Genomic DNA, 21577 nt, shown 5'->3' on the forward strand with positions numbered 1-21577 from the left:
AGTGTCTAAATTTAGACTCACTCCACACATAGTAATATTTAGATTTCATATTGTTCTCAGACAGCAAGCCTTTCATAACAATTTGTTTTGCCTGTGCTTATAGAAGTTAAATATGTTCATATGCATAAGTGTCGAGTTTTGTTGAGTAAATCATTTGCCCAACGTGATGGTTTCAGTGCCCCTGTGAGAGACCCTTCAGGTCAAGAAACCCCGTTGTTAAGGTTAAAATGTAAGAGCAGTGATAACAGGAGGAAAACAAACAACACCGTTGGTAAAATTGATTAGTGTCTGTGTATTGGCGACGGCATATGCACACAATGTTAATAATGCACCATGACGTCTGTCAAGAATATTCACGTTTTGATCTATTAAGAAGTGTTGCTTTACCGACGAATGTTTCGTATTTTATTGTCCCTGCCGCCATATTGGAAAACCCTTCCACCCAGTGACATCATAAAGCGTGTTCCTTCCGTCCGATGCTGTGTGGACCTGATTCAACTGAATGTGAACTGCTAGGAGACAAAGCAACGAAGTAATCCCCCCCGGATCAATCAAATGTGTCGTATTTAACTGTTTAGTAACTGAAACATAAACCACGATCTCAAGGTATGTATGCTATCTTGGTCTAATATGATTTCTAGGAGTCTATTTTTTTTCTCTCTCCAAATAACGTCGTGAGTAATGTTCTGGGCTGATTCGGTTGGTCCGTCTGTTCCATTACCAGGGCACGATCTGGTTCTGTCTCACCAGGCAGGTTATGCCCTGTGTGGTTTAGCTAGCTGGCACGACCAGGGTCTGTACTGTATCGGACACTGTCCCCAATTAATAAATAGGCTGCTTCATGTATATAGTTGAAAGGCTAGTCGGTTTGTGAAATTATGGTTTCAGATTTCTGTTTTAGAAACCCGTGTGTGTGGTATATATATGTTTGTTTTTGTGTAGCTAGGTTTAATGTGATACCTAGTTAGCCTCTTGACACTGACATTGTTATTAACTTGGCTGGCTAGCTCGGTTAGGGTTAGCATTTGGCATTACCTAAATGGGCTCCAAATTATGAGTAGAGTTTGAAATAGCTACTATTTTAAAGGCAAATCAATGTGACACCTTAATCCTGGATGTTGTTCGTTAGCTAACTACCCGGAAAAGTAGTAGCCAGCTTGCTAACGTTGGATCAGGAAATAAGGCTACTGTAGCTAGCTAGCGTTCACGCTGACCAGCTAGTTAGCTATCCAACTGGATAACGTTCAAGCTAGAAAAGGAGTATGATACTGCGGTAGCTATTTTGTCTAGATTCCAGACATAAATATGGTCCGATCACCTGTAAAATCGAATTATGTCTGTAGTTGCTACAATCTTGGTGGAACATTTGTTGTGGTTTGCTGGTGGCTGAATGAGTAACTATTAATTACCCATTTGTTTCTTGTTCTGGGTTAGTTAATTTTAATGAACACTCAATGTGCAATAAGCAGTTTTATTTGTAGGCTAATTATAAAGGCTTTATAAAGGCATTGTTGCTAATAAAATAAGGTTTACTGAAACGGATTATTAATTTGATAACCAATAACAATGTATTGTGATCTAGGCTATATTTCAATCATACATTGGGAAATTATACTCATGAAATAATTACATAAAATTATCATCATACCTACTTTGAATATGAATAAAATGTCACAAATTAATGTCAAACTATACATTTCATCATAGAGGGAGCTTAAAGGACCCCAAAGTTAAAATCATTGCTGGGAGCAATGCACACCAACATTGAAAACCATTTAAATTAAAATGTTTTGGGTGGGGTACCACCTAAATAATGGTAGGCTAGTATGACTCTACATTCCTCAAACTCAACTCTGGACCTCAAAGCCCATTCCACTGCATTTTTGTTTTTCCTCTCTAATCAGGGACTGCTTTAGACTTGGGACACCAGGTGGGTGCAATTAATTATCAGGTAGAACAGAACCAGTAGGCTTCGGAGCTCGTAGGGTAAGAGTTGAATACCCCTGCTCTACACTGTCGTACTGCTAAGCATGTCTAATATATAATATAACCTAACACATCTGTTAAGGGTAATGTGAGGTCCGTTGGGTTGCCGCCTGACATGTTAAACAGTTTCTAGTCTGTCAACTTGTTTTTATCTGCTATTTGCTGAAATATTGATGTTTATTGAATTTCTCTCTCATTCCAGATCCTACCAGAAAAGGTGGAAACTTTGACACATTCGTAAATGGAGAAAATGGACTACAAGCTTGCTCCTTCTGAACTGGACAAACAGACTGAAACGTTGGTGTGAGAAATGCTCTTACACCCATGACTCATTAACTTCTGTCAAGCTGCATCAGAATTTGATTTTTTCGCAGAACTTTGGTCAGCTAACATGGATGGAGAGGAAGAACTCTCTCTTAAGAGTGAAGAAGATGTAGTAGATTCAGAAACTAATGGCATAGAAAACAAGAAAAGAGAGGCGAAAGGAACATGTCTAAAAATTGAGGGGCAAGATGGCTATGTGTTTAAATCATACAGCATCGCCCCCCATGACACTGCAGATGCAAAGACCTCCTGTCCATCTAAAACACTGGCTAAAGACTCTTCTCCCGTCGCTTCAATTCACGAGGAGAAACCAGACAATTTATCTATTTCTCAGGTTGATGGACAATTTAAAATGAATGGGTCTGTCAATGAAACAGGTGAGGCATGTGACAAACATAATTCTCTTAGGCCTACTTCTCCAGCCATTTCAAACAAAAGCCTAAATCTAAACACTGAGGTCAAGATAGAAAATGACACATCTGAACATATTGAGGAAGAGGATCCAAATAGTATGGAGGAGGGGACCCAAGAGGATGAAAGGTTATCATATGATAGTTCTGTAGGCCCCTTTGTTACTAGAGACAATACAGATGATTACAGTAGTATGCTTAGTGGGTACACAAGCACTCTTTATGATGTTGCGATGGATGCTGTCACTCAAAGCCTATTGTCATCCATGAGAAGTCCCGCTAATGCTAATCCCAGGAAGAAATCCCCTGCCTGGAACCATTTCTGCATATCTCCACGTGATAGTACCAAAGCAATCTGTATGTACTGTATGAAAGAGTTCAGTCGAGGTAAGAACGAGAAGGACCTCAGTACAAGTTGTTTAATGCGGCATGTACGAAGGGCTCACCCCACTGTGCTTTTACAAGATGGCGACCTCTCCTCAAATACTCTGACTGCTTCTGCTGCCTCATCGGTAATATCCCCCTCCAATAACGGAAGCCTGGCAGCTGGCATTACTACTCCCGCCGCACGAAAGAACTCCTCACCGTCCACCTCTTCAGCAGAGGGCTCTGACATATCATCGTCCAAAGAAGTGTTACCAAAACTCGAACCAAAACTAGAACAGGGTGCCAAAAATGACACTGGCACAGTCTCATCCTCACATTCCAACAACAACCATGAAGAAGCGATGGATGGAGGTGGGTCTGAGCGCCTCGCTGCAACTCCTAAAAACTCAAGTTCTCGTAGAAGATCAGCTGTGTGGAAGCATTTCTACCTGTCACCTGCTGACAGTTCCAAAGCAGTGTGCATACACTGCATGAATGAATTTAGCAGGGGTAAAAATGGAAAGGACTTGGGCACGAGCTGTCTGATTCGCCATATGTGGAGAGCCCACAGAGAAATTGTCATTGAAGAAAATGGACAGGGCTCCAACATCCCACCACCATATACAAACCCACCAACGCTATTGTCTCGCTTTCAGCTGCATCAGGACTCAGTAGTGGACATTAAAAAAGAATCCCTCTTTGCTCCATCCTCCCCAGAAACAATATCGGACAAAGTGCCCCATAACGAAGATGAAAGCATGGATGTAAAGGAGTCTAACACAATAAACCAATTGGAACAGGATTCCTCCCTCAATCTCTGCTTTGGACTTCGAGATGAGGATGTTCCTTTACCTTCCTCACCGTGTGATCTGTCCCTTGAGGGCTCAGGCCTGAAAGAGGATCCGGCAAGTTCAATCTTCCAACAAAACAAAAAAATAATGAAACGGGTGAAATCCGAAGTGTGGCACCATTTCATCGTCTCTCCAGGGGATCAGCTGAAAGCCCTCTGTCGATACTGCCCCTGTGTCATCAGCCGGGGGAAACGGGGCGACTTCGGAACCAGCTGTTTGATGAGGCATCTAATGCGAAGGCACCCTGATGTCCTCAAAAACCAAAAAAGTACAAATGATAAGGACTCCTCACCTCATCCCTACGCTATTCTTTCTGCCACTGAGGCTGTTCCAGCCAAACTGACTAACAGCCCTGCTAAAGAGAAAAAGCCACATAACTCTGTGTTCAGTAAAAAGACATCAAAGTTGTGGAATCATTTTTCTATTTCCCCTTCCGATCCCACTAAGGTGGTTTGTTTGCACTGTAGCCGCACAATAAGTCGTGGCAAAAAGACGACAAACCTCGGAACTAGTTGTTTATTTAGGCACATGCAGAGATTTCATGGAAATGTTCTTGAAAGTAACAGTACTATCTCAGGTGATGTGCCGTCTGCTGAAATTCACGTTAAACACGAACTCATGGACACTTCTGTGTATGACGAAAACTGTGAAAGATTTGATGACTACCATCCGGTTGCCAAAAAAATCACCAAACTCGTTGCTGAAATGCTTGCACTGGATCTTCAGCCATCAGCCCTAGTAGAGAACACTGGTTTGAACCGACTACTGGAGTACCTTCAACCTCAATATTCTCTACCCTCCTCTTCATATTTCACCAGCATTGCCATACCAGACATGTATGAGAGGGTGAAGGAGGTTGTTCTCACACACCTGAAAGAGGCTGAGAGTGGTATCGTCCATTTCACAACAAGCATTTGGGTCACTAGCCAGACTCGAGAATTTCTGACTCTTACTGCCCACTGGGTTTCATACGAATCATGTGTTAGACCTCAGGGCGAGGACTTTCACTGCTCTGCTCTCCTCAGTGTGTCACAGATAGACTGTGACCATGACATGCTCAATATACAGAAGCAGCTCGAATACTTCTGGGACACCTGGATCAGCTCCTTAGGGCTAAAGAAAGGATTTACTGTTACCGACAACAATGCCATTGCAAACGTCCTGGAGGACAACGACCATGTCATCGTGCAGTGCTTTGGACACACCATAGACCTAATTGTGAGCGAAGCCATAAAGAGTCAGAGGATGGTTCAGAACCTTCTCAGCATCGCTCGGAAGATCTGTGAGCGAGTGTATCGCTCAGACAAAGCAAAGGAAAAGTTGGCTGAACTGCAGAAGGTTTACCAGTTACCTGAAAATTGCCTCATCCAGGACGTTCCCTCAAAATGGAGGACATCCTTCTTCATGCTTGAACGTCTGGTGGAACAAAAGAAAGCAGTCGACGAGATGTCGATAGAGTGCAACTTCAGGGAAATGATCAGTTGCGACCAATGGGAAGTGATGCAGTCTGTGTGCAATGCATTGAAGCCCTTCGAAGTGGCCTGCAGGGAGATGAGCAATCGCACTGCCACTCTGGGTCAAGTCATACCACTGATACACATCCTCAACCGAAAGATAGACATGCTCTTCGACGAGACTATGGGCATCGACAACATGCTCAAGTCGCTGAAGGAAGCGATGGTGAGTAGGATGTCATCAACCCTACGCAACCCCAGGTACACTTGGGCAACAATGTTGGACCCGCGGTACAAGGCTTCCTTGTTCACGGAGGAAGAGGCGGAGCAATGCAAACAAGACCTCATCAGTGAACTTCAGGTGTCCCTTTCTACCTCAATTGAGACAAAGCCTTCACTATCCAACGGATGTGGTGGAGAAGTCCCAGCATCATCAAATGGCTCTCCCTCAAACAACAAGGACAACCTCTGGGCACTCATGGATGACATCAGACACAAGATAAAACAGGAGGACAAGCCAAAATCATCAGAGCTGGCAGTGCTGGAATACTTGGAGGAGGACATACTTGATCAAAGCTGTGATCCACTGGACTATTGGAACCTGAAGAAGTTACTGTGGCCTGACCTTGCCAAAGTCGCTGTCCGCTACGTGGGCTGCCCTCCCAGCATTGTCCCAGCAGAGATTCTGTTCAGCACAGCCAGTGTGAACTGCACTCTGAATCAGCCCATGCCTTTACTAGAAAACATGGAGGGGCTGCTCTTTCTAAAGGTCAACCTACCGTTAATTTATTATCAGCACTGATTAAAACCATTGCTTATGAGGAGCTCCTTATCAAGGTCCAATTCATAGAACTGTGAAATGACCCTTTTAGATTCAGGGGTAACTAAAGGAGAATAGATATACAGAGGTTCATTTTCAAAACATGAGTGCATTTGGAATTGTTAATTGCATTAATGTGTACTACTGTTGAAACACTTTAGAACTTGCATCAGTCAGCAACTCAGTGACGTGTCAGGGAGGGAGGGGTTTATTTAGCAGTAGGGGTTGTGAATATTTGTTCCTGTGTCTTTTTTTTCTATGTCAGTTGTCTTCTCTCTCCTTGTGCCTTATCCAAAACTAATTCAGGTCAAAATGCTGTAAATACTTGCGCAAATCAAGTCTGTCAATTTAAATGGCTTAATTTTAGAAACAATGTTTTTTTTTTTCTAAATGAACACATGGCCCAAAAATAAATGCTGTGACTTAAAGATGTTAAGTTTTATTTAATTATTTCATTGTGAATTTGTGGCTCATGGTACTGTTGATTTAGAAATTGCTTTAACTTGCTGAAATATTTAATATTATGCAAGATATTGCCATTTCAGAAGCAATTTGTTTTAAAATGTCTATAGCACAATTTTAAGCTTATTTAAGGGATTAAATTATGAGTTGTCAAGTAATGTACATATGTATAAAATGATTTTTGAACTTAATTTGATAAACGTGGAACCATGCAAATTGTTGTCATTTGTAAATAAAGGTTTCTTATGTGATCCTTTGTTCCTGGTTTTGTATACAAAATTGGACCTGTTCGGTAATGGACATTGTAGCAAAAAATGTTCTTACTAGAAAGGTTCAGGCACCACCTGCTAGTTTCACTTAGTATTCTCCCTACAAAACATGACCCAGACATCCCACTGTCATGGGGAACAGTCACCAGGGAATGTTTAAATGTAACCTTTCTGTAAACAGTGGTCTCTAGAAACATGTAATACTGCCTTGTAAGTCAACACACTGGACAAATTTCCTCTTCAGTTTTATTCTAAAGATCACGACAAGCAGTTTTGTTCATATAGGAAAGCATAAACACATTCAAATGGATCAATAGCATAATGAGGTCTTTGAACTTATTTCAGAAAAAAAAATGCAGTTTTGAAGGATGGCAGTTATTGAACTGGGGTTATCTGACCACTTTGTTTGAAGGAAGTGTTAGACAGTAAACCAGTTACCTGGTTTGGTGGAGTAAATTGGATAAGTATATTGTATTGGATCATTTTTCAGTTGAAGTAATGAAAGGCCTATATACACACTTTCTTTGCATGTGAATGGTTAAGTTGGCCTTGCCAGACACATTCGTCATTTCCATGTAAAAAATAAAGCAGGTGATCCTTTCGGCGTACCCTACCAATACCTGGCTCCAAACAACTTATAGCTCAAAAGAGTGAGTGTTCTGTTTTCAATACACTGCAATTTAGTTTTCGTTATTTGCAATTTCGTCATAAGAAAAAACGGAATCCTGAAAAAGGACATCCCTGTCAGTTCAACTGGGATGCTCAGGGTTGGGTACTCTTTCTAGCAACACCAGTTTGTCTCCCAGGTTTATACTGAAGAAAGGAAACCGAAAGGCATTCAACAACATGTTGCTGTAACCTTGGATGAAGGCCAAAGGCATGTGGGAGTCTTTGAGTAGTGCTATCTGAGTGGCATTGGCCTCCATCAGAACATGGGAGTAGTTCTTCATATCAGGGTGTCCAGGGCCAACGTCTTCTCTCTTGTCATACCTGACAATAGAACACAAAGCTGAATCCTTAGAATGCCTTTAGAAGGTTGGAAACAGTTATATTCCAGAATAGAATACCTAGTCAAACTAACCTCCAGTTTCTGTTCAGTTCTAAGAAACGTGACACTCCAGTTTGGGCAGCAAATACATCAATATGAACAGAGACATCTGAGGAGAAGCAATTGATTACATACAGCCTTTAAATCAGTGTTTCTGCAACCATGATACTTCCCTTACTGTCTGATATTTAAAAAAAAGTATAACCTCTTACCAAGGGATATAGTTGTAAAAAAAAAAAAAAAAAAGTGGGTAAACACTGATAGCAGCGAGTAAATTAACGCTCCCTACTATACATGATACATTTTTCCGCAAAAGGTGGTGAAAAGTTCACTAAAAGTAAGAAAGGTGTGTAAACACTTTTTACCCTCCACTACATCACTGCTCTTACCTGATGTAGATGGTACTAGTTTATGTAGTACCTGCACCCCCCCTGCCTCCAGGGTAGTTGTGATGGGACACGTACAGAGATATACTGGAGTATGCAGCATTTGTCACCAACTGGCCAACCACGATTAAGGAGCCAAGTTTATACATCCAAGATTTGTGGTAGTTGTTCAGACTGTAGGACCGAGAATTAAAAAGTTCAACATTATTAAATAATGTGGTTTCTCTGTCCACACTTAAAGTATGTCCCCCGAAAGACAATTGAACTGTGACTCCATCCTGAAGACCAAAAATGTCAATAAGCTTCTACCATGTTCTCAACATTATACTAAACCTCCCTGAACAGACAACACTCATACCAATAACAGCCTCCCTCTCCTTACATGAAGGAGCAGCCCCGTGCAGCCACTATATTCAGCACAGGGAAGGTGTAGAGGATAAAGCGTAGCTCCTTATGGGGCAGGAAAGAGTAGAGCAGGATAAATCCTACAGTCGGCAGCAGCAGGGTGCGCGTCCGTCTGTCCAGCAGGCCTAGAGGGATGAACAGAACTGCGCAGCCCAGGGCACGGGGTAGAGCAGAGTAGAAGTACCACAGAAAGGGGGAGGTTTACTGGGGGAGAAAGTCAAGGAAAGATAGCAACTTATTTTCAGATCAAAAGTGGGCTCTCCGTGATGAGTGGAAAATTACCCCATTACTTTCGTAATATTATCACAAACGTTGATACTAACTCAGAATCGATGAAGGAGAAGCAGGTGTCAAGCTGCCTTGCATGATTTAATTAGTTGACTGTGGGCATTATTGTTAGGGGTTTATAACAAGCATTTAGTGAAGTGAAGGATATTCCCCAGGTGGAGCTCTTGTTCAGGATGGTGTTGTACCAAAGTACCTGGCCCTCGGGCCAAAGCAGCTTATTCCAGAAGAATGAGTCAATGCAGACAGTCAAAGCTGAAAGAGAGAAGATAAAATTAGACGTTCATCTAAAGAGCACTTATATTTATGACACTTCTAATCCTGAAAAACTACAGGGTATGTATGCATTTGTTCCAGGCAAGCTACAGCACACCCGACTCATCTAACTACTATAGCCTAGCCAGCTGTGTTAGTGCTGGGCTGGAGCAAAAGCCTGCACACTCTGTAGTTATCCAGGACCATAATTCGTGTTGCTGATAACAGATTTACCTAGTGACAGAGCACCTGCAGGAATGGCATAGTAGAACAGTTGAAGGATCTCCAGCCTCCTGCTCAGTAGTGACATGAGCAGCATAAGACCCAGATAGAGACACAGTTCTGATCTAAACACGATGATGACGAGCGCAGAGAGACAGATGAAGGACCCATACCTCTGCCCCATCCATGCAGTGAACGCCAACAGAACTAGGAAGAAAACAGAACAGACCATTTAACGGCATAAGATAATCAGTGAAACTGCTGGAAGAAAGGACTTAAAATAGACTATATACACAAAATTATGTGGACACCCCTTTAAAATGAGCGGATTCAGCCATTTCAGCCACACCCGTTGCTGAAAGGTGTATAAAAATCGAGCACACAGCCATGCAATTTCCATAGACAAACATTGGCACTAGAATTGCCTTACTGAAGAGCTCACTGACTTTCAACGTGGTACCGTCACAAGACGCCAGCTTCCAACAAGTTAGTTAATCAACTTATGCTCTGCTAAAGTTGCTCTGGTCAACTGTTAGTGCTGTTATTGTGAAGTGGAACCGTCTAGGAGCAACAAACAGGTCAGCAGCGAAGTGGTAGGCCACACTAGCTCACAGAACGGGACCGCCGAGTGCTGAAGCACGCAAAACATTTTTTTGCCTGTCCTCACTAAAGAGTTCCAAACTGCTTCTGGAGGCAACGTCTGCACAATAACTTTGTCGGGAGCTTCATGAAATGGGTTTCCCTGGCCGAGCAGCCGCACACAAGCCTAAGATAACCATGTGCAATGCCAAGCGTCGGCTGGAGTGGTGTAAAGCTTGACGCCATTGGACCCTGGAGCAGTGGAAATGTGATCTTCGGAGTGATGAATCATACTTCACCATCTGGCAGTCCAACGGACGAATCTGGGTTTGGCGGATGCCAGGAGAACACTACCTGCCCCAATGCATAGTGCCAAATGTAAAGTTTGATGGAGGAGGAATAATGGACTGGGGCTCTTATTCATGTTACTGGCTGGGCCCTTTGTTCCTTAACACTACAGCATACAAGGACATTCTAGATGATTCTGTGCTTCCAACAGTTTGGGGAAGGTCCTTTTCTGTTTCAGCATGACAATGCCCCTGTGCACAAAGCGAGATCAATACAGAAATGGTTTGTCCAGACCGGTGTGGAAGAACTAGACTGGCCTGCAGAGCCCTGACCTCAACCCTATTGAACACTTTGGGATGAATTGGAACACCAACTGCGAGCCAGGCCTAGTCGCACAACATCAGTCCCCTACTTCACTAATGCTCTTATGGCTGAATAGAAGTCCCCGCAGCAATGTCCCAACATCTGGTGGAAAGCCTTCCCAGAAGAGTGGAGGCTGTTATAGCAGCAAAGGGGGGAACCAACTCCTTATTAACACCCATGATTTTTGAAAAAGGTGTTCAATGAGCAGTTGTCCACATACTTTTGGTCATGTAGTGTATTTTAAAGGTGCTGCACCTAGAATTGTTCACCAATAGCATGTGTAAGCTAGGTTAATTGTAACAGCACTAGGCTCCAGTCAAAACAAAATCTGCCCCCTCACCCCAATCCATTTTCATGTAACATGGGAGACTCGCAATTGAGCCTTACTTTCAGTTTTGGTCCTCCAGCTTTAAACAGCTGTACAAATTGTATTTTTTGTTATCAAAAATATATTTCACATAGATTTAAAATGGTACAATGATTCCCTACAATATGCCGTGCTTGTTTCCTCACTGAAATTGAGAAAACAGTGTAGAATTGTAGCAACCAGGAAATGGCAGAGTAATTTTTACATTTGGCACTTGATCCAATATCCACTACATAACATAGCCAAAGTCAAAACAGCTCTCCCATTTTGACAACAGGTGACACTCGGCAGGAGAAAGCAATAGATGAATATCACAGCCAATCACAACACTGCGGGTAAGTAATACTGTGAAACACCATCATTCCACTATTACTGCAGATATATTATGTACATGATCTGAAATTACAATGGAAAAAAATCCTTTCTGTAGCACCTTTAACACATTGGCGGACATTTTTATTAGGGGTTGGCCGATTATGATTTTTCAATGCCAATACCGATTATTGGAGGACCAAAATAAGCCGATACCGATTAATCGGGCGATTTTTTAAATGTATTTGTAATAATGACAATTATAACAATACCGAATGAACACTTATTTTAACTTAATTTAATACATCAATAAAATCAATTTAGCCTCGAATAAATAATGAAACATATTCAATTTGGTTTAAATAATGCAAAAACAAAGTGTTAGAGAAGAAAGTAAATGTGCAATATGTGCCATGTAAAAAAGCTAACATTTAAGTTCCTTGCTCAGAACATGAGAACATATGAAAGCTGGTGGTTCCTTTTAACACGAGTCTTCAATATTCCCAAGTAAAAAGTTTTAGGTTGTAGTAATTATAGGACTATTTTTCTCTATACCATTTGTATTTAAGTAACCTTTGACTATTGGATGTTCTTATAGGCACTTTAGTATTGTCAGTGTAACAGTATAGCTTCCGTCCCTCTCCTCGCTCCTGGGCTTGAACCAGGAACACAATGACAACAGCCACCCTCGAAGCAGCAGAGCAAGGGTAATAACTACTCCAAGTCTCAGAGAGAGTGATGTTTGAAATGCTATTAGCACGCTCCCCGCTAACTAGCTAGTCATTTCACATTGGTTACACCAGCCTCATCTCAGGAGTTGATAGGCTTTAAGTCATAAACAGCAGAGCTGCTGGCAAAACACACAAAAGTGCTGTTTGAATGAATGCTTACGAGCCTGCTGGTGCCTACCACAGCTCAGTCAGACTGCTCTATCAAATCATAGACTAAATTAGAACATAACACACAGAAATACGAGACTTAGGTCATTAATATGGTAAAATCCGGAAACTATCATCTCGAAAACAAGACATTTATTCTTTCAGTGAAATACGGAACAGTTCCCTATTTTATCTAACGGGTGGCATCCATAAGTGTAAATATTCCTGTTACATTGCACAACCTTCAATGCCATGTCATAATTACGTAAAATTCTGGCAAATTAGGCGGCCCAAACTGTTGCATATACACTGACTCTGCGTGCAATGAACGCAAGAGAAGTGACACAATTTCACCTGGTTAATATTGCCTGCTAACCCGGATATCTTTTAGCTAAATATGCAGGTTTTAAAAGATATACTTCTGTGTATTGATTCAAAAAAAGGCATTGATGTTTATGGTTAGGTACACATTGGAGCAACGATACGCACCGCAGATATGCAACGCAGGACACGCTAGATAAACTAGTAATATCATCAGCCATGTGTAGTGATTATGATTGATTGATTGTTTTTTTGATAAGATAAGTTTAATGCTGGCTTTCAACTTACCTTGGCGTACTGCATTCGCGTAACAGGCAGTCTCCTTGTGGAGTGCAATGTAATCAGGTGGTTATAGCATTGGACTAGTTAACTGTAAGGTTGCAAGATTGAATCCCCCGAGCTGACAAGGTAAACATCTGTCATTCTGCCCCTGAACAAGGCAGTTAACCCACCGTTCCTAGGCCGTCATTGAAAATAAGAATGTGTCCTTAACTGACTTGCCTAGTTAAATAAAGGTGTTAAAAAAATTCAACTTAAAATCTGTTTCCGATTGTTATGAAAACTTAAAAAAAATCGGCCCCAATTAAATCGGCCATTCCGATTAATCGGGCGACATCTATAATACAAATTAAGAGTTTATCCTACATGAGGCTTCTCCAACAGTATTTTCAACAAGATTTTCATCCAATAAATTTGTATATATTTGTATATATCAGTGTCTCTTACCTATTGGCAGTGCAAATACGTTGGGGAGGGGTCTCGTGCTGTAGAACATGAGATGGAACTGTGAGGCGCAGGTGAGACAGAACAGTCCCGCAACTGTCGACCCGAACTGCCTCCGAACCTCCCTCTGCATGCTCCAAAGAGCTAATGTCACACACACTCCCAGGCAACCTCGCACTGGATAGCAAAAAAGGTACACATCAATACATTTGAGTAAGTGGACTGATTTGTGCCATACCTGTCAAGCTGTACTTGATTTAGTTTGGCTGGAACTATGGAAACAATTGAGTAGTCCCAAAAGTGAAAAAATCTATTTAACCCAGGTCTTCTCTATTGCACTGTTGTTGTGTATGGATATCATATAATAGTAGCAGGACTTACCCATCAGTTGTGTGTAGAATTTAGAAGCCTCCAGTAGTGACAGCAGGTAGAACAATGGGGAGCATACCGTTGATATGAACACAGCACCAAGGAATGTCCGTGGCACCACACCAGGGAATTCATGGTGGTCATACTGGTGAGACAGTGGGAAGATACTATCAACATAAGCAATGGAGTTCTGGCATTTGCATTTTTTTATTTATCTAGGCAAGTCAGTTAATTACAAGTTCTTATTTACAAAGATGGCCTACCCCGACCAAACCCGGACGACGCTGTGCCAATTGCGAGCTTCCCTATGAGACTACAAACCACAGCCGGATGTGTTGCAGCCTGGATTCGAACCAGGTACTGCAGTGTCTTAGACCACTCGGGAGCCTTAACTATTTGTCATTGTTTAGGTGGGCACAAAATGACATACGGGCAGGTAATGTTGTAGAACGCTTTATCAAGAGATAGTGTAACACTGTCAACAAGCATTTGCACCATGCATGTGTAAAGATGAATGTTAGCTAACTTTTAGCTAGCTACCGTTAACGTTATAGTTGGCTGTTGTATGCGTAGGTCTGTCTTACCTTTTCAAAATCAAGTCTGTGATAAAGAATATCATGCACTGCTTGTAAGTTGAAACTCTCTTCAACTTTTGTAAAAGGACAAATAAACAAATGTAATAGAGCCACCGAAATTAGTACAAACAACAGTGATTTCCCAGACGCAGCCCTCTTCTCTGCCATGACGTGAACGCGAATAGGAAGTTGACGCATGCGCAAGAATATGGAAATATTAATTTATTTTTCCACGTGGGAAGACTGAAGACGGGTGTCCCGCGCGTGGCAGAATATCATTGGTACTTCCAGTGATTGACGGGCAAAATGGCAAATCACGACAAGCCACACTCGTACCAAGAGCCTGTCCGGAAAAAAAGTAGCTATTTTTTTCTAACTGCATGTACATAATACTTTCGAATGCTTTGCATAGATAACGCTAGCTAACTTCCAATGATTTGTTTTATATGTGGCTGGACTCTGTGCTGCATGTTAGGGATAGGAAGTTTGCTGGCAAGTGGCTAAGGTATAACGTTAGCTATGATGTGACACTTCGAGTCATTCAACTGCTATCCATCTAACGTTACTGTAGTTAGCCAGAATGCTATCGTTCCGTCAATTATTGTGGCTATTTTTTAACCTAGCTTTTATTTTACTATCACAATGCACCCATGCAAAAGACTTAAAAAGCTCATGTCATACCTGCAAACAGATAGCTGATAACTTCATTAAGGTAAGTTTGAAATGTTGTTCTGTGCATAATTTGCATTGGCTAGCTTGGCAGTACTATCAATTGGCCTGATTCAAACCACAATCAATTGATGTGCTTTTATTTACCAGTGGGCAACCAATGATGGTGTATTGTGCTTGAAATGCGTTAATGTAACTAAGCCCTCCGTTCTGACCTTGATGTAGGCTATGTAATATGACTGAACATCATAACACCAGTATGCTAGTGAGTCAACTAGCGTTAGTCAATTAACGTTAGACCAGTTTATAATGTGGGAGTCAGACCAAATAACTAGCTAACATATGTGTGCGCTTTACACCCAGATTACCAGACACAGTGCTGTAGTACATTTTCACCATTGATCAAATGACTGCCATAATGTGTCTGGTTAGCTAGTCTTCATCCTCACACTACTTGTACCAACAGGGATTGGACCAAACAAAAAAGCAGAACTTTGGTGGAGGAAACACTGCTTGGGAAGAGAGGGCACTTTCCAAATATGAGACGAGGTAAGATTCCTATACACCACTCATCACATAAATGATTCCTCCTAATGCTGGACTGTTGCTGTGCTTATCACACATCTGTTTGCTCTGATCAGTGATTGCTAAACCTATTTGTCATGCTGACCAAGACCACGTATTCTCTGTTGACCCAGTGGCACAATAAAGTCTCCTCTTCCCTTTCCCTCCTCCCCCTCTCCTCAGTGAGATCCGCCTAGTTGAGATTCTGGAGAATCTGTGTGAGAGCAGCAGCTTTGACTGTAACCACATGGTAGAGGAGCATGAGGACCACTTTGAGACCTGGTGGTTCAAGAGGTGAGTACTTGACCTGGGTGATCAGCTAGAACACGAGGGCAGCACATGTCCCATGAGTGCAAAAACCCTTACTTACTTACTTAGGCCTTTAACTACTCCTGGAGCATAGGCCATTGACATCATATTTCATGACCCCTTATCACTATATTTGAACTTCCAGGCTACAAGTCAATGGTCTATTGTGATTTGACATCTTGCTCTTCCAATCCAGGCAAAAGAAGCATCCTGATCTGTATAAGTGGTTCTGCATTGATACCATCAATGTGTGCTGTTTGAAGGGAACATTTGGCCCTGATTGCAATGGTGAATACATACTCCTCCAACACCACAGTTATTTGACTAATACCAACCAGCCATGGGTGAATGAGAATCATCTGTTTCCTTCTGACAGCCTGTGTGGGGGGTTCCGAGAGGCCTTGCCATGGCAACGGTGTGTGTGACGGTGATGGAACACGAGGGGGTAATGGCAGGTGCAACTGTGACCATGGTTACAAGGGGGAGTTCTGTCTGGATTGCATTGACGGATACTTCAATGAAATTAGGAACGACACGTTTTCACTATGCACAGGTATTTGGTTTATTATGTTTGCATGTTATTTTTTAACAATGGTTTACACAAATCCATTCCTTTCAGATCTAAGCAATGTGCCTAGGGGACAGGCTAGGGGTGTATTTGGAGCAGGGCATGCATCTCAGACCACCTTTCCCACTCAATCCCATACACTACAGAGTGCCACTCCTCCTGCAAGACCTGCACTGGTCTAACCAATGAGGACTGTGAGAAGTGCAAGACTGGCTGGGGGGAGGATGATGAGGGGGCCTGTCTTGGTGAGAGAGACATTTTTATACTTTTCTGTGGCATAAGTACTTTCCCTGTCATGAATTTGACATCAAGATCAAATTCACTTTTCCTGTTGCTTCTCATTGTGTGACACTAGATGTGAACGAGTGCTTGAACGACCCTCCTCTCTGCAAAGAGGATCAGTACTGTCTGAACACAGATGGCTCGTTTTCCTGTAAAGGTACTGTAATGCTGGTTTACTACTTAGTGAGAGGACCATATTTACTATATTGTTGGATGCATACAGCTATTGTATTAGGGACTGAAAATATAAATATGTATACTGACTAAGCTATTTGTAATAAACTTTAAACAAGTATTAACATTTGAACTCTGTGTTCTCCTCTCTGTTAGGCTGTGACAAGGTGTGTTCAGGCTGTACTGAGGCAGGGCCTGATAAGTGCCAGAGCTGTGCTCCTGGGTACCAGGACACGGAGGGCACCTGCACAGGTAGGGAGTCATGGTTAACTGCGTTCGTGGAGTGTGTCTGAAAGTGGGTTTTGCAAAACAAGTGGGAGGATCAACACGAAGTGTATCGAAAAAGTAACCGCTTGCTTGCTGCTTCCTTGTAGCATTTTAGCTAAGCCTAACCTAAACCTCATTCTCCTAACGTGCCAGGTTACTTTTCCTGACATACTTAACCGGCTTTGCTAAAATGCTACAAGGAAGCAGTCACGCAAAAGTCTTGAGTGGAGACCAATCTGCCCGCTTTTTTTCACCCAATGCCCACTTTGTCACATTCCACATATGCAGTTACCCACACTTGGAGCTAGGACATCTCACCTTACATTATGGCCCTGAAGTATCTTCCTTTCCTCTCTCCCTCCCTTCATCACTTCTTTGTCATTTTATTCATGATTTTATCCTTCCTTCCTTCTTTCCCTCATTGATGTTGCCACCTTCAGTTGTCCAGCCTGTGTACCCTGTTGGCCAGTAACAGAGAGGCAATAGTCTTGGACATAGAGTAACTCGTCCACAATGGAGGTTTGTCCATAGTCTGGACACTACCTTAAAGGCAGGACGATACAGTACATTACCACTCTCAATGCTATCCCTACATTTCTCTACATGCTAAATCTAGATCCATGTTTTAACTGTCAGATACTTTGCTTAAATATACTTTTTATGCTTTAAAGATGCACTATGCTGAAATCGCTCCACCATTTCCTGGTTGCTGAAATTCTATTTGTTTGCCTAATTTCAGTTTGTGACATGTCAGGCAAGTATAGTGTAGATAATCATTGTACCATCTAAACTGCCGTGAAATATCTTTTCCATAACCAAAAATATTATATTTTCAGCTGTTTGAAGTTGGTGTAAAAAAAACAAAAGTAAAATACTTAAAAACAGGAAGCATAGAAATAACACCCATGGAACATATCTACTGCTTCATAGACTTGCTTCCAATGAGAGTGACAGATCTGTAACTCACATTTTTTGGTCAGGTCACCCAAAAAGTAACATATTGCATCTTTTAATGAAATGGGAATGACATGGATGTTGTTGAATGCTTATGACAATGCTCGTAACTCCTTGGCGGTCTGTGACATTTAAGATGAGGGAGGACGATTATTTGTTTTATGAGCATGGCCTTATTTCTATTACAGCATATTGGATGACTGTCATTCATATTTTATTCACCCAGCCCAATGTAACATCGCTAGGTTTAGGCTACTCCATAATACTCAAATTTAGCAAACAAGACTTTCTTTTAGACAACTTCGGGTATATTTATCCCCATTCCGTTCGCTTCCGTTTTAAATGTTTTTCAACAGAATTGCCGGAATTAATATTTTCATAGCACTTAGCATATAGCACTTTCATAGCAGCCACATACGAACAGCATTATAGTTTTGTGCTTTGTATCGCATCTACGTACTCTCCTCCTCACTTTTTCACTTGTGGACCAGCTGTTAGTGACCAGGCGGAAGAAAAACTTTCCAAGCAGCACCTTCATATCATAACTGCTACACACAGCCTATATTGTCACCATATTAGTGAACATCATTCCCAACACATTAGTAGATCTGGTAAAATCATGCAGTTCAGCAGTTGCACCAACGGGTCCTGGTGGCATTAAATTACTAAAACTTAAAGCTTACCTTGACTTGGAAGAGTTCCAGTGTTGGATAGCCATAGCTAGCTAATTAACATAGCATCCCTCTGTTTCAGTGTAAGCTATACTAGTTAGCTGCATTCGCCAGCAAAGTGAAAATGAAAGAAATACAACTATATATATAGCTAGCTCTCTTGTTTCTCATTAATTTTTCAAAAAAATTAATTTGTTCAAAACTACTTCTATTGTCTTTCTATCTTTGAGTCAACTACTCACCACTTTTTATGCACTGCAGTGCTAGCTAGCTATAGAGTATGCTTTCAGTACTAGATTTATTCTCTGATCCTTGTGATTGGATTGACATGTCAGTTCATGCTGCAAGAGCTCCGATAGGTTGTTCTCTGGAAGTTGCCTTAATTACTGTGCAAGTCTTCGGAATGGGTTGAGAACCATGAGCCTCCTAAGTTTTGTATTGAAGTCTGTGTACTCGGAGGAGGACGGAAACTAGCTGACCTCCGGCTACACCATCGTGCTACCCTACAGAGTGCTGTTGGGGCTACTGTAGACCTTCATTTCAAAAGTCTGTTTTAATCAATTATTTGGTGATGTGATTATATTTTGTATAGTTTTATGTAAAAAGGATAACTTGTTTTAATGTTTCACTTTTTTTATGAAATTCACTGAGGATGTTGCTGTTTGTTACTATGCAAATACTTTTCCAACTGCTGATGTGGAAATGGAAAAAAATGACCATATTTTCCCATTGCCGAACAAACAATTATAAAACTTCAGGAGCTATTTTGAATACATTCTTGGTTATAGATTCATGAAATGAGTACACTGAGGGAATTTAATGCTTTTAATAAATGTAACAACATTTAAAAAATAATTTTCAAAGTCATTATACAGTGCTGAAAACCAATTTGATGGTTGATCTGTTTAGATGTGAACGAGTGTGAGCAGCCTGACTCTGTGTGTACTGCGGGAAACCAGGAGTGTGTGAACAACAAAGGAAGCTACATCTGTATCTGTGCCAGCGGGTACGAGGAACAGGAGGGAGTCTGCGTCACAATACCTGAGCCAGGTAATCAATAATAACAGTCTTGACTAGTTGATTTATGATTTTAAAATGCATTTTATACATGACAACACTCTTTAATTGAGTGTCGCTAGTTATCTTGTGTTATTGTTTCATGTAACTGCATTCTGCATAATAAGTCATGTTGACCACAACCATGAATTAAATCCAAATCAAGTTTAAGTACACTGTAGTTACTACTACAGTAACAGTATACTCTCTGAAATACTGCAGGTGCAGTTGTATCAGATGATTCTTGGTTCTCTTGGTTGACACTGTATTTGACATCAGTGCATGATCAAGCAAGTATGTGTTTGACGTTTTTCTCAAATTCTATGTCCACAATGAGGTCATTCCTTTTGCAGCGTACACTATACATAAAGACAAAATAAACACCACAAGGAAAGGATATTGTGTTGCCTTGTACAGTACATGAGTTGAGGGGTGTGGGACTTCCAGCGCTGGTCAGTTATTTTCAAGTGCTTGTGGTTTTGTCTTTGTTACCTTCAGAGGAGAATGAAGAGGTGGCTGACACAGTGAAACGTCCAGAAGAGCACGTGGACCTTTGACCTCAGGAAAATAACCAATTGGAACAAACCAGGAAGAGCATTTGGAGTAAATGTATTGGGTGGTTGTGACCTGTGAGACTACACCCCTATAGCTCACAGCATCAAAATATCCTGAGTCCACTACTTTTAAATAACTACATGGCAGTTATTGAACACTTGACATGCATACTGCACTCTTTACAGACTTTTATACCTGTGGATTATGGTTGGACAGCCAACAGAATGGCTGACAAAATAAAGGTTCAACCCCCAAGTACTCTGGTTCTTGTTATTCATGCAGTATTTTAATGTAATTCAAATGAAGTTTTTGATAACAGAAATGGTGCATAGGTCAGATTATGGATCTTTCTGGATTAGCAGTGCCTAAAACATCCTCTTGGGGGCAGTCAGTGCAATTCAAATACTGTTGTTGTAGTTTTCAAAATTGAACTCAGAGTGGCACCCTAGCCACATAGAATAAATCTCAAATCAGCTGTTAGTTGGATGAATCGGCAGAATGAAACGTACTGTTTTGTTTGCGATGAAATGGATCAAATGTATTATTTTTAGGGTTAGGCAATTGAAAAGATTGACGACCATGTCTTGTGGCTGAACTAGTGAAATGTGTATGTTTTAGCATGAACCTGATCCTAAATCATCAAATCAACTGTTTGCTCCTGATCAAAGGCCGCATATCATATCCAACTAACCTGCTTCTCACCCTTCTAAGGAATGACGGAAATTGTTATGACTGTTTTTGCAGCCTTAGATGAGGAGCCAGTCGAAACCTGTCCTGGCTGGTGCTTTCCACAAAAAAAGACCCCCCCCCCCCCATTCACACACTGTTATTGCCCACATTTCCTCTCTGTGGTACTTTTCCAGTGTTTCATCTGCTCAAAACCACAATGTGTGCCAAAATTGAGATGAGATTTGAGTTTACAAGAAACCTCAATGATATTTCTTTCATCTGTATGCATAATGGTTTTGTTTTTTGCACCCAGATGCAAGATGTTATGTCAGCATTGTAAAATTAGATGGGCCAAAATCTCCCTACATATGCTATATAAGTGTAATTCAGGATTGTATAGATAAGTGGTGTATAGATGATGCCCTAATGCTCGGAAATACAAGGAAACACTTGCAACACTCCACCGACTCAACAGTGTATTGCAGTCAGTGAGGAAAGTATGCATTCGTGTCACAACAGGT

General features: G+C 41.4%; 3 protein-coding genes across 4 annotated transcripts; 2 read left to right on the forward strand and 1 right to left on the reverse strand.

The window, feature by feature from the left end:
- The first annotated feature begins 260 nt into the window (after positions 1–260).
- On the forward strand, positions 261–6924 carry zbed4 (zinc finger, BED-type containing 4). The gene is made up of 2 exons (XM_046297673.1): positions 261–606; positions 2189–6924. Exon 2 carries the CDS (start codon positions 2378–2380, stop codon positions 6191–6193), a length of 3816 nt encoding a protein of 1271 aa, XP_046153629.1. The 5' UTR covers positions 261–606; positions 2189–2377; the 3' UTR covers positions 6194–6924.
- Positions 6925–7171: 247 nt separating this feature from the next.
- Positions 7172–14507, reverse strand: alg12 (ALG12 alpha-1,6-mannosyltransferase). The gene is given in 10 exon segments (XM_046297674.1): positions 7172–7932; positions 8024–8099; positions 8380–8422; positions 8424–8550; positions 8759–8982; positions 9218–9321; positions 9556–9750; positions 13378–13551; positions 13756–13888; positions 14328–14507. Coding segments are annotated over 10 exon segments (1476 nt in total). The 5' UTR covers positions 14487–14507; the 3' UTR covers positions 7172–7691.
- Positions 14508–14615: 108 nt separating this feature from the next.
- Positions 14616–20645, forward strand: LOC123994734 (cysteine-rich with EGF-like domain protein 2). 2 transcript variants are annotated; one of them, XM_046297675.1, is made up of 11 exons: positions 14616–15030; positions 15454–15536; positions 15735–15845; positions 16057–16148; positions 16237–16413; positions 16575–16673; positions 16784–16867; positions 17041–17136; positions 19686–19826; positions 20055–20126; positions 20331–20645. In XM_046297675.1, exons 1-11 carry the CDS (start codon positions 14899–14901, stop codon positions 20387–20389), a joined length of 1146 nt encoding a protein of 381 aa, XP_046153631.1. In that variant the 5' UTR covers positions 14616–14898; the 3' UTR covers positions 20390–20645. The 2 variants fall into 2 exon arrangements, with proteins under 2 accessions (XP_046153631.1, XP_046153632.1); XM_046297676.1 differs by lacking the exon at positions 20055–20126.
- The last annotated feature ends 932 nt before the right edge of the window (positions 20646–21577 follow it).

The sequence above is a fragment of the Oncorhynchus gorbuscha genome, linkage group LG14 (assembly GCF_021184085.1).
Source record: "Oncorhynchus gorbuscha isolate QuinsamMale2020 ecotype Even-year linkage group LG14, OgorEven_v1.0, whole genome shotgun sequence".
NCBI lineage: Eukaryota > Metazoa > Chordata > Actinopteri > Salmoniformes > Salmonidae > Oncorhynchus > Oncorhynchus gorbuscha.

Bases quoted from the DNA above. Each gene is read 5' to 3' on its own strand.
- LOC123994734 (XM_046297675.1), top strand. From the start codon at position 14,899: ATGCTATCGTTCCGTCAATTATTGTGGCTATTTTTTAACCTAGCTTTT. The intron at 15,031-15,453 runs GTAAGTTTGAAA...TTGTACCAACAG, and splicing joins TAGCTGATAACTTCATTAAG to GGATTGGACCAAACAAAAAA. The intron at 20,127-20,330 runs GTATGTGTTTGA...TGTTACCTTCAG, and splicing joins ATCAGTGCATGATCAAGCAA to AGGAGAATGAAGAGGTGGCT.
- zbed4 (XM_046297673.1), top strand. From the start codon at position 2,378: ATGGATGGAGAGGAAGAACTCTCTCTTAAGAGTGAAGAAGATGTAGTA.